This window comes from Passer domesticus, chromosome 4 (genome assembly GCF_036417665.1).
Source record: "Passer domesticus isolate bPasDom1 chromosome 4, bPasDom1.hap1, whole genome shotgun sequence".
NCBI classification, from domain to species: domain Eukaryota; kingdom Metazoa; phylum Chordata; class Aves; order Passeriformes; family Passeridae; genus Passer; species Passer domesticus.
In genome coordinates this window covers 75,543,714-75,555,832 of record NC_087477.1, presented here as the reverse complement: position 1 = coordinate 75,555,832, position 12,119 = coordinate 75,543,714, and the positions used below count along the sequence as shown (strand labels likewise).

Below are 12,119 nucleotides of genomic sequence, written 5' to 3'. Positions count from 1 at the left end.
GTTTACATTCAGTGGTTTTAATTGTTTTACAGCTGGACACTTTTCCTTGACAAATCCAATCCCAAGAGAAGGTGATGAGAATTATTCTCTCCTCCAGCACACAACAATCAGTATGATAGGAATTGAAGAGATCTGAAACTTCCAGTTTCTGAATTATGACAAAGTATCACCAGATGGCAGCAGAAACCCATCCCTGCCTTCCAGCTCCTCAAGACTTGATGGAAAGATTGGAGCTCCACTGCCAGGATAACCATAGAATTTCACCAACTAGGTCAACATTGCAGATATTTGTTCTATTTGAGCCCAATATTTACCTTCTAAAGACAAACATTTTTCCATTAAGTAGAATTAAAAATTTAAAAATCTATCTATAAAATACAGTTCAATGCAGTCTGAAACAGACCAACTAACATCAGAGGTTTGCAGTTGTTTTTGGTGTTTTAAGAGAGGTAAACTTCTTTTCACAGACACACACTAAAGCTATATGTGTATATACATGTATAGGCAATGACAAAGTAGGAAGAGAAGTAAAATATCAAAGTGAGGCTAAAAAGAAATAGAATTTTCTTTAAAATCATCTGGGTTTTGGTCCCAGATGTACCATATACAATGTAACATTTTAAAATTAACTATCCCACATTTCTTTAAACGTGTATCACTGATTTACACAGTGATACTGATACAGATGAACCTTTGTCACTGCTACACCACCAGGCTCCACTGATCCTACTGAATACTCCACTGAAAGAGGAGCCTGAACCATAATTGATATACAACAGTGGCTGCAAAAACCACGCTGTACACAGGAATAATTGTTAGATTTAAAGCCCATTGATCAGATAATATTCCAGGATCTAGTTTTCAGGAGAAAACAGACAACTGAAATTAAGCAAAACTCTTCACTTCCTCCTTCTTTCCAGAGCCACAGTTTGACTGACTGTGACTTGCACAGAACTGAGAATAAAACCTGCACCTCCCCATGTCCACAATGTTCTAGATCTGCTGAGGCACTTGTAACATCACCTAATTTGGTCTTTCACTGGGACTTCTGTTCACTCTTCCCTCTAGAATTTCACAAGGAGCACACTGCTAATGAGTATGTGTTTTAAGGACAGACATGAGTCTGGAGAGCTCACAGGTTTCCTGTTAAGTTGCTAGTACCTCCAGCGATCTTTAAATATCTGGTCCAGAGTCAAGTTAATGTGTGCATCTAATTTACAACATTGTAGTACTTAAGGAACAGTTTGAAATTCCCATATAATTCTGTACCACACAGCAGAAAGAGAAAAAATTAAATTGTTGGTACCATTCCTTGCACTCACACAACATGATTGAATTGGAAAAGTCCCAGCAAATGTCACAGTAACAGTTTAATTCCTTTTCTAAACCTGTAAACCTGAAGTCTCACCTTTTCTTTTTCCTCTACTTAAAAACAAAGACTAGAGGTTTGATACTGTGTTTCAATTTTTCAAGAGAAAAACACAAACAGGCTACGTTTTACTCACTCTGGTTATTTTCTCTGTTAGTCTGAGCTTCTACAGGAATAGACTGCAAAGCTGTCATAATCTTCTGAGCAATATTAGATAAAGGCACTTTAGAAATCTCACTTCCTATGTACCACTCCATTTCTAAGGTTAAACCTAAACACAGAACACAAATTATGAATTAATCAGGGCCATGAGTAATCCTCACTTATATTCTGTTGAAATTAAAGACAAAATATAGTGAACATGTTTAGCCATTCACTCTCAATGGAAAATTACATTTGCTCCCAGACATGCCTATCAGTACTGTATTGGAAATAAAGATGTAATAATTTATAAAAACAAACTTCTTTGAAATAGAGTTTTCATACACCAATTAAAAAACCAGCAGTCCTAAGTGCAGATAACTTGTACTAAAAGAAATCAAAATCTGACAAATAAAACAAGAAGTATGTATGTCTCAGATATTTTCCCCCTCCCAGCATCTTTAAACTAGTCTGCATCTAACATGTACATACACATACTGTTATAGGGCTTGGATTTTATCAGGGAAGAGATAATTAACTTTCAAGTAATTGCCAAAATTAAGGCAACACAGGATTAAAGAAAGAAGCAATACTATCACAATATACAGCCATTAGTTAGATGATGTTTCAGAAAATAATTATCATAAAAGATCTCTATTTTCTTAAATTTTATATAATTGATGCAAACATATATTAAATATATATCAAATATATATACCTATATATTGGTAACTTTAAAATGGCTACTATAGCTTGTCAATTTTAGAAACTGGGCAGCAATATTTATAATCTCTACAAGCTTTGACCCCAGCTACTGTTGTTGTAAATGTTCTTTCTCTGAAAAGGAGCTGGTTTTCCAGCTGACCTGTCCATATTCTCTAATACCTACAAAATGCTTGGGAGAATCCCTAGGTATCACACACTCTGGAGAATCACAAGGAACAGGGTCCACACTGATAACTTGTTGTTGTTTAACAGTTAGACCAGAACATGTAAAACTTGACACAAACACAAGAGAAATAGCCAACATTTTAAAAAATACTTCAAGGATCCAAGCTGTGCAAACCAATCACTCTACCAAAACCTGCTGTTGACTCAATTATTCCCATACAAGTGGGTAGCTGGAGTGCTGTTACTCTGGTCTTCTCCCACCAGATCCAGTGCATGAGCAGACTGTCAAATTTAACCATCAGCAAAAAAAAGTTCCTCTGCCTACACAGAAATATTTTTCTTGGCTCAAGACCACAGGCACATTGCAACTTTTAATACTTAAAAGTGCAAATATTTGCATCTAATTCAGAGGAACACCCATCACTCTGCATTAGCACTGGCTATATCCATCTAGCTCCAATTAGCAAGCATGTGAAGGAAAGGGTGAGAGGTGGAATGGCTTTCTTTTCCCTGACATTCCAGCAGTCAGAAGCACAATCCTTCCCTGCACTCAACTCCTAACTTCTATGCCTAAGAGCAACACTTCTTTCCTTCTCAGGGTAAAAAAGTGCTCCCTGACTTCTCAGGCTGGGAAGCAGCAGCCACAGCCCCAGGGGCAGATCAAAATGAGAACCCATCAGACTAAATACAAAGAAGACACCATGCCTGAGAACAGGCCTGGAAAAACCCACACAGATTCACCATAAATATTAACCACACTGAACTGGATTGATAAGAGTTTGGCATTTAATAAAATACACAAAATACAGAGTTAAGCAGCATGAAATCCAGACATAAAGACACCCAACCAAGTATGCTAAAAAAAATTACACATTTCAAAATAAGTTATAAAAATCACATAGAAGTTAAAAGTGTGCCATCAAAATAGTTTTAAGACTACTGTTACTGAATTTAAAAGAATATACTAACCTTCATCAATATGTACAGTGCTTGAAAGCAAGCACAGCTGATTCCATCAAAATGGAAAAGACTGGAAGTTATCATACTATAAAAGCCCATTTGGTTCCATTGGTGTATTATTAGGAAGCTATATAAAAATTTGATAAATGGGCTAACAATGCACATGAAAGCACAAGTATGAAAGCATCAGCACTCTGAATTGAAATGCCTATCATTACAAATTATAAGGCAAATTCAGAAGTACAAAAGCCATTTAAAATTCTCGTTCATTGACAAGCCACAGTAAGTATAGACTGGTTTCAATGGAGAAGATAGGCCCTAAGTTAAATTAAGAGACAGAGGAATGGTCTTAAAACAGATGGTCTTGGTAGTTAAAACAGATTCTGGTACATATTCCAACACATTTCTAACAAAATCAAGTCTTCTTGGAAGAACTTTAAGGGAAACAATCATGGAGTATCTGCTGCCTTTGAGATCTCTCCTCTTCACTATGAGTATATTACATCCTTGTTCCAAAATCTGGAATACCTTCTCCACATTTATTTTGCAGTTCAAAAAGTTCTTAGCATGCAAAAAGACTTAACTGAAGGTGTGACACGTTCCTATTGAAGCCATGCTGTGTGCAGCAGAAATGAACACACGGGCCAGCAGAAGAGCAGCCTGAACATCATCTCTCAAATAACCAACAATTACTTCACATCCAAGAGTTCTGACAAAACTGAGATTGAATTCAGCAGGCAGAAGCAGCCATAAAGCAGCACACAATCTCAGCTGGTAACAGTGGCAGATAAGATTCACTGCAGTGACAGCTAAGTGTCAGCCTTGACAAGCTAATGCTTATTATTCCATAAACTCATAGACAGTTTACATTAACATTTTCTTTTCTTAAGAGTGCATTGCTGTTTAGACATTAAGAACTCCACTGGTTGTGCAATTCTTGTCTTCCAGACCACTGGCTTTAGCCTGAGACTGCTCTTCAAGCTTCTCCACCATGTCTTTCAACTGCTCTTCATCTTTGAAAAAATACACATACAACTGTCTTTCCATCTGAAGCAGCCTATTGGACTCTAAAAAGCTTCTCTTCGACTTCAGATCAGCAACCAGATCCTTAAGGAGATTATTTAGTACACCTAAATCCACTTCCAGCTGGTGAAACTGCTCAGTAAGTTCCTAACAAAAAATAAAAGACAAAAAATTATTATTTTTCTATTGTTAATATATTAGCTGAACTAGAAATATGAAAGGTTTTTTGCTTTGGGAAGCCATTTGTTTGTAATCAAAAAGTAATCACAAAAAACCAAACAAAGATAATAAGGGATTCCATTCAATGTATGTAATTTTTGAGCTCCATGTAACAGAACTCATCCTGTATGATGCCAATGTAATTTCATTTACTCATTGACCAGATGAGTTAAGACCATAAGAATCTGAACCTGACCTAGAGATATGAATGAATTACATTTTCCATCAATTACAAGTCTTCATTGCTAGTCAAACCTTAAAAGGGAACAAACAAGCAGAAAAAAAGCACGACAAAAAGCCAAATCAATTTTACAATTAAATCATTAAATACCAGCTACAGTTTTCCCAGCTGGCATTCTTGTGATAGTTCAGTATAAACAGACTAATCATCTACTTGCACATTATTCCCTTATTAAAGGAATTACTTTTCTTGAGAAACAGTAGCAGTAGAAAAGATGTCATATTTTAAGAAGTAACTTAAAACAATAGGAAGGTACTTGATTTAAAAAATGTAATCCCTAAATACATACTGTTCCAATTACAGTCTCATTTTTAAATAAAAACTGTTCTATATGCTGTAAATTCATCTGACAGATGAATGTTAAATATATTTTTATGTAATTAACCAAGGAAGTATTACATAACACAAAATTTCCCTTGATGCATTTTTGAGGTATCTACAATGATTTAAAAACTATAACAAGATGCATTTAAGAAACCCTGTTCCCATTTAAAAGACGCTCTAAACATAATACCTGAGAGCTATGTAGCAGGATTGTCCTACTACAACTGTCCTTCAAAATTTGGGTATTTTTATTTTGTCCAAATGACCCACCCATGGCCAGGCTTTTAAGGGGCCAAACTGTACTACTGGGGTCTTAGAGGTAACAGGGGAGAAAGCCCATATTTAAAGAAGAGCAACTTAAATGAGTTTTCCAGTGACACCCTGCCCAGACAAAGGATCTCCCACACCACAAGCTTACAGGAATACAGGTCTGCACATGCCTTTGAAAGAAATTCAGTTAGATTTAACAGTTTGCTCAAAACCAAAAAAATTATCACCTGCCAGAATTTACAAAATCCAGCATTAGCCAAGAACAATGTAAATGTTCAGCATCCGTCATCATCACGTTAATAAATGTGTTGCTAATTAGTGGGGACAGTTTGCATGTCTAGAGCCTTCACACTATACTTTTATCAGCAAAAGAACATGGCACACAATGCAGTAATTAAAAAAAAATCATGAAGGGCTCACTGGACTGCGGAGCTGGATCCGATTTGTTCCACAATAGAGAGCAGCACGAAGGGCGTCCACATCCCCTTCCAGCCTGGACACCAGGAGAGACTGCTCCTGGGCAGATGCTGCCAGCTGATCTTCCATTGCAGCACAGTCCTGCTTCAACTTCTGAGCCATCTGCTCCAGGTTTTTGTATGTTTTAAACAATTGTTGTTTTTTACTTCCTCCTTCCAGGAGCTGATACAGCCTGTGACAAGCAAAGTTAGACACACAGATGTTTTAACTTCCCTAAGCACTCTATCATCATTAGTTAAGAGAACATGTCTGTGTTGAGAAGTCAGAAGATGAGTAAGGTAAGTTCTGCTGAGGGCACTTTTACAACACTGCTATATGTCCCACTGATTTCAGGATTCCATCTATATATAGTAGTGATTAATAGGAATCCAAAATATTTCAATATCAAATTAGCAGCAATGAAATAATAAAGTAACAGTAAGTACACAATGAATGCAAATAGAAGTTGACAGTGTGCTTTTGCCAACTATTCCCTGACACTTCAAGAGCTGCAAAATAAAATGGATTTTTTTAAAGTGCTGAATGAAAGCAGACTTCAACAGCCAATGAGAAATAAGAACAATCTTTGTAACATTTTCAAGCTTACTCAAGTATTTCCTGTTTTCTATCTCTCTACGAAGAGACCACTAAGAAATTCTCCAATTACTTACAAGTCATGCAAAAGACAGCAACACACACTACAGCAAACTGTGCCCTTACACTGCACCAGGAATGGCCCAGTAAGATATAGACAACATTACATAGTCCAAGTGTTCTACCTCCTCTGCATAACAAAATCTCCAGGAGCTGATCCCTAATATAAAACCAGACTGGCTTTATTAGGAGAAGGAGCTACATTTCAGAAGTAACTGAATGTCTTTCAAGTGTCTTCTGTTTACAAACCCTACAAGGTTTTAATTCTTTCAAATTGCCTAAAAAAAAAAAGTAGCCAGAAACATTCAGTGATTTGGAGACTTTATAATAAACCTGAACAAAAATGTGACAAGCTGACACAAACACACAATAGGAGTAAAATTAATGCTTCCTAATTCTTCCAGTTATTCACCGTGCCTAACCATACTCAGCTATCACTTACCAATTATTAAAAAATCAAACTCATTTAAAGCACCATTCTAAAGAAGCAGGAAAAGTCTGACAGTAACACACCTAGAAATTATACAATTTATCTCATCAGAAGGTTGAGTTTTGAAGAGCAGCACAGCACACATCCTTAACTGTATCACCTGAACTTTAAGGAGACCTAATTATTTCGATGGTGAAAAGCCAGCCTCCTACATGGGTGCCAGGACACTCAAACCAGACGGCAAATCAAGCAGTAAAAATGAGCTGAACCCATGAGAGAGTCCGAAGGAGTCATTCCTCTCTCCTACCACACGGGGGGTTTGGGGGGCTCAGCTGAGGCCGTGCACACAGCCTGGGAAATCGCTGCTGCCAACATCTATACCTCTAGAGTATCAGGAGGTGCTAGATAAGACAGGCTTGGGTTTAAATATTCTTCAGGTTATGGATATTAATTAGGAATGCTTCAGCAATATTAAAAAGACTGATAATTGAACAGTTTTTCCTCAGGCAAACCTGAAAAGAATTTCAAAGGACACGGAAGAAACAAGTTTCACATCCTGAAAGCTTCAGCTCTTGAAAATTCAAAATTCTAATTAACTACAGCAAGTAAGAACTTGGCAGCAGGCAAGGCTTCCCTTGCCTGAGCCTTCATCTCCCCAGTATTACTTCAAAGAAAGTCCAACAGTGACTACAATACTTACCTGCAAGCTAAACCATCCTCTGGACCAATAGTGCTCCTTGGCTTTGCCTGCTCAGTTTGTTCAGCTATCACCTGTAGTCTCTGCTGCAGCTCATCAGTGCTTTGTTTCAGAGACTCCACCAAATTCTCAAGCTGGCAGCCGAACTCCTGGTGTTTCTTCATCTCCATTTCACAGCCCAGCTGAATAAATTCAAATGATGTTTTCTGTCTTATCAAATGCCTGCCTATTTTATCTTGAATTGCAGCATAACAGTGCTGCCGAGCAATTTGGTGACCTAAGTATTCTTTCACCACTGGTGCAGTCAGAAGTTGTGCTTTCTTCTTAAGAAGGGGAAGCAGCTCTTCATTATTTATCTGAGCTATGTCTTGTTTAATTGCTGAAATTTCAGCACTTAAACTAGATATTTGATCATCAATGTTTTCCTGTTGTCCAATACCCTGCATAAAACAAAATATTTGTGAATTTTTTCATAGTTCCTCCAAGCCACATCCCAAACATTTCTTCAGTTCATATAAGATTCATGTTAGACATTTAGCTACAAAATTAAATGAAAACTCCGCAAGTAGTTTTACAGAATTTTACAAAATAATGCAAATACAGGTGAACAAAGTAGATAATAAATACATTCCAGTAAAAGGTAATTTATTTGTATCACAGGATCACAAAACAGTTTATTGGGTTAAAAATAAAAGAGCTGCATCTTACCTAGCACCAATTTCAAGCATGCCTAACTGAAACCTCACAAGAAAACAATTTTTTATATTTAGTCAGATATCAACACTGCTGGCAGAATCAATCTTTTTCAAATTACCCTAATCAATCAAGTCCTATATACTAGTCATCCATAAATGAAAACACACAGACTGACATGATGCCTCAAGTTATTCCACGTCTGGCATAAGCAAATACCTTTCCTTTCATCATGATTCCCTCACAAATTCCACTAACCACATCTACCTGTCACTCACTTGTTGAAAGACTTCTGGGGCTTCAACCACCAGATTCATTTATTTGGTACAAATACTTGACTTGCCAGAGTGAGTGAACTAAAACTTTTTAAGCTTATGCTATACAATATAAACTGGAATACTTTTATCATATTGGCTCTCTGATACCACAGAATTGCAACCAAAGCTAAGATTCCGTTTACTGTACAAAGAGCCAGTTCTAATTTGAAAATTCAAAGTTAAACTGAACTAGAAAGGTGCTATAAAATCTAAGATTTTAAAGGCAGTAATGCTGGAAAGTAGAATTAAAGGTACTCTACCACGCTGAAGAACTTCTAACTATGGAAACTGAAAATATTTCACAAGAGCAGTTTTGCAAGCAAGACTAAAACTTCATAAAAGTGAAACTTCACTACATAAAAACAACTGAAAAAACAGTAACTCAGCAATTCCTTTCACTAGATCCAGTGGAACTTGTCTGTCTAAAACTCCAGTACCTTGCATCACCCTTTTACCTTACCTTGTCCAAGGCCTGCAGCAGGCTCTCTGCACACTTGATAGCTGAATTTATGCCCTCCTCTTCAGCCTGCAGCTGAATTAGCTGGTTCTGACCACAAATGTACGCTGCCTGGAGCCTGGCTATCTCTTGCTTCTCTTCACAGACTTCCTTAGCCTCATCAAAAGGGACTTGCTTGATTAAATCTTCAAGTTGAAAGCTGCCTTCACGTGAATTTTCAGCACATTTAGAAATACCTCCATACAAAAGCTTTTTTAAGTGTGATGTAAGTGCTGCAGTGTTGTGTTCTTCCACAGACAAATATCTGTCCAAAGAAATTCGGGAAAAAAACAATGAATGTGCATCTGACCCTTGCTCTGAATCTGAATCAGTGAAAAAAGAGGCAAATTCCTTCACTGCAGCTATAAGAGACTGCAGTTCATTGTCAAGCTTATTATTTGCTGCAGTAAACACTTCCAGTCCTTCTTTCCAATCCTTCCGTGCTTCTTCCTCTCTGCTTTGGAATGTCTGTAGCAAGTGGCTGTTTGTAGTTACCAAGAGCTGAAGTTTGTTATGCCGATGAATTTGAAGGTTTTTGAAGTTCTGAAGAGTTTGAAGTTCATCCTCTAATTTCTTCACCTCTTCCCTGTCCTCCTCTTGGCTGCTGTTTGTTGAAGCCACAGGCTCCAAGATTTTAAGAACTTCATCCAGTGCATTTCCTTCCAAAACAGCCTTACCACGGTGGGGAAGATTATCAAAATCTTGCAGTTCTTCTTCAGATACCATGCGCTGCCCATTTATGTTTGCACAAAACCATTCCAAAAATGATTTGTCTGCTGAAGACTCAAACATCCAGTCAAAATCTTCTCCATTAAGCTCATCAGCCTCTGGATATCCAATTCTTTTAAGAGTTTCCACAAAATCCTTTCCACAGCTCATGATGAAAATATTTTTGTAAGCAGAAAAGATCCAAACACATGAAAAAGTCTGGGGTATTATTCCAGCTTTAATTTTTTGGCCATTTAAAATTAATATCCAGTATTTTAATAAAAAGAGTCTGTGCAGGAAAAAGGAAGTGTCAGATCACAAAACAAAAACAACCAAAACCCTGTTTTGGATTAAAGTGGCTATTCAAAGACTTCAAACAATTTCAGATATCTCAGTATATTTTGTTGATCAAATCAGGACATATTTTTGTATCAATTACGTCCCAGATCATTGTAAGCACCTATGTTTTTCCTTAAGTCATATAAACTTATTATGGAAACAGGATAGTACCATTAATTTAAAAGCAACAGGTGTTAATATTGTGCAATTCATTGGCCTGCAAAAGTAATTTTACTTACATGATTTTCTGCATATTCATTAAAAAACCACCCACAATTATTTTAAAACTTCCAAAATGATCAGGGTTTTCAGTTAACAAAACTACAGCGATGTTACGCTGCATTTCAAGATCTTGGCCATAAGGGTTTTTTTACCTCAACAGCAAGCAGAATCTTGTCTTCTAAAGTTTTGTTTTAAAGTTTCCTCTGAAAATGGAACGAGAAATACTTTAACATATAAATACCTCAGCATAAAACTGCAGATTTTTGATCGATTATAAACAATTAAAATTAAAACCAGTGTAAAAATACTCTAGTGAAAACGGTCACAACTTACATGAAAAGGGAGTTTGCTGCTTTTCTGTTTCCTAGCAGCCCTGGGATCCTGAAGTGTGCGTAACAGACAGCAAAGGATATAGGATAAGTTATCAACAGTCAGGAAGCCTTGTCTGCAATACTCTGGTAACACTAAAGGACTTTTTTTTTTTTATTTAATATTACTTAATATTTTGTTTCGAAAACATACATTTCGCCTGAGAACCCCACTCTGCCTGCCTGGAGCACTGAACCAAGTAAAGCCATTTCCCTAAAGCTCCCCGTGTGTCCTGACTTAGCTCAGAGACTGCAGGTGACACAGAATATTGCACGAGCTTCGTGTCACCGCTCCGAGCTTCCTCTGCCCTCCGTGCTTAAAAGGGCTGTCCTCAAAATACATAAATATAAGCGCCAAGAGGATGGGGCCACACTCTTTTCAGTGGTGCACACTGACAAGGAGTAATGGCCATAAAGTATAGCACAAGAAGTTTGACTTTAACATGAGTTCCACCTTTACGCTGAGGGTGGCAGGGCACTGGAACAGGCTGCCCGGAGAAGTCGTGAAATCTCCATCTCTGGAGACCTTCCAAAACAACGTGGACGCATTCCCGGGTACCCTGCTCCATGTGACCCTGCAGCAGGGCTGGACTGGATGCTCTCTAAAGGACCCTTCGAACCTTGCTGATATAATGGGCCCATACACAGCCCTGTGTATGTACACACGCCGGGCCACCACGGCACTGCCACTGCCATCAAACACCACCAAGAGCAGCTCTGGAGCCCTGAGGGAGCCCCCGCCATGCCCGGCCCCGCCGCACAAGCGGGACCCTCAGGGGCCACGTCCCGCCCCGGGGCAGCCGCGGCCGCCAGCCACAGAGGGACCCGGCCGGGACGAGAGGTCTGAGGGGAGCGGGGGCGCGGTGGCTGATCCCGTCCCGCCGGGAGCGAGCCCCGAGCCCGCAGCACCGCCCCATACTCACCCCAGAGCTCTGCTCCGCCGCAGCGGCGGCTCGAGGGGAGGGGAGCGAGGCGGGAAATGGCGGGAAGGCTGAAGGGAGCCCCAGGGAGGGCTGAGGGGAAGGAGCGGGGAGGCTGAAGGGAGCCCCAGGGAAGGCTGAAGGGAGCCCCAGGGAGGGCTGAGGGGAAGGAGCGGGAGGGCGGAGGGGAGGCTGAGGGGAGCGCGCGCAGCTCGAACCGCCCGCCGCGCGCGCGCCTTTCCCGCCCCGCTCCCCCCACCGCGCTTGCGCGCGCGCCCGCTCCGCCCTCGGGGGCCTTCCGCGCACGCGCGCAGCGTTCCTCCTCGCGCGCGGCCAGTGACGTCACGTGGGCGGGGCTCCCGCGGCCGGGCCGCGCTTCCC

The 12,119-nt window shown here is 39.6% G+C and overlaps 2 protein-coding genes across 9 annotated transcripts in view; both read right to left on the bottom strand.

Moving 5' to 3' along the window:
- Nucleotides 1-11,998, bottom strand: part of POLN (DNA polymerase nu) — a 99,026-nt gene extending 87,028 nt beyond the window's left edge. For 3 of the 8 annotated variants that reach the window (XM_064418880.1, XM_064418886.1, XM_064418887.1), the window contains exons 1-4: nt 11,742-11,997; nt 10,784-10,831; nt 10,603-10,653; nt 1,506-1,640 (exon numbers count right to left, since the gene is read on the bottom strand). In XM_064418880.1, the coding sequence (XP_064274950.1) occupies nt 1,506-1,626 (121 nt within the window). In that variant the 5' untranslated portion in view covers nt 1,627-1,640; nt 10,603-10,653; nt 10,784-10,831; nt 11,742-11,997. Of the gene's footprint in view, nt 1-1,505; nt 1,641-3,370; nt 3,513-10,602; nt 10,654-10,783; nt 10,832-11,741 lie in introns of those variants that run through there. The other 5 variants (XR_010361563.1, XM_064418885.1, XM_064418883.1 and 2 more) reach the window with 4 other exon arrangements.
- On the bottom strand, nt 3,166-10,575 carry HAUS3 (HAUS augmin like complex subunit 3). Its single transcript, XM_064418890.1, has 4 exons — nt 9,146-10,575; nt 7,679-8,115; nt 5,859-6,087; nt 3,166-4,531 (listed from the first exon to the last, which is right to left on the bottom strand). Exons 1-4 carry the CDS (start codon nt 10,058-10,060, stop codon nt 4,265-4,267), a joined length of 1,848 nt encoding a protein of 615 aa, XP_064274960.1. The 5' UTR covers nt 10,061-10,575; the 3' UTR covers nt 3,166-4,264.
- Nucleotides 11,999-12,119: the final 121 nt, after the last annotated feature.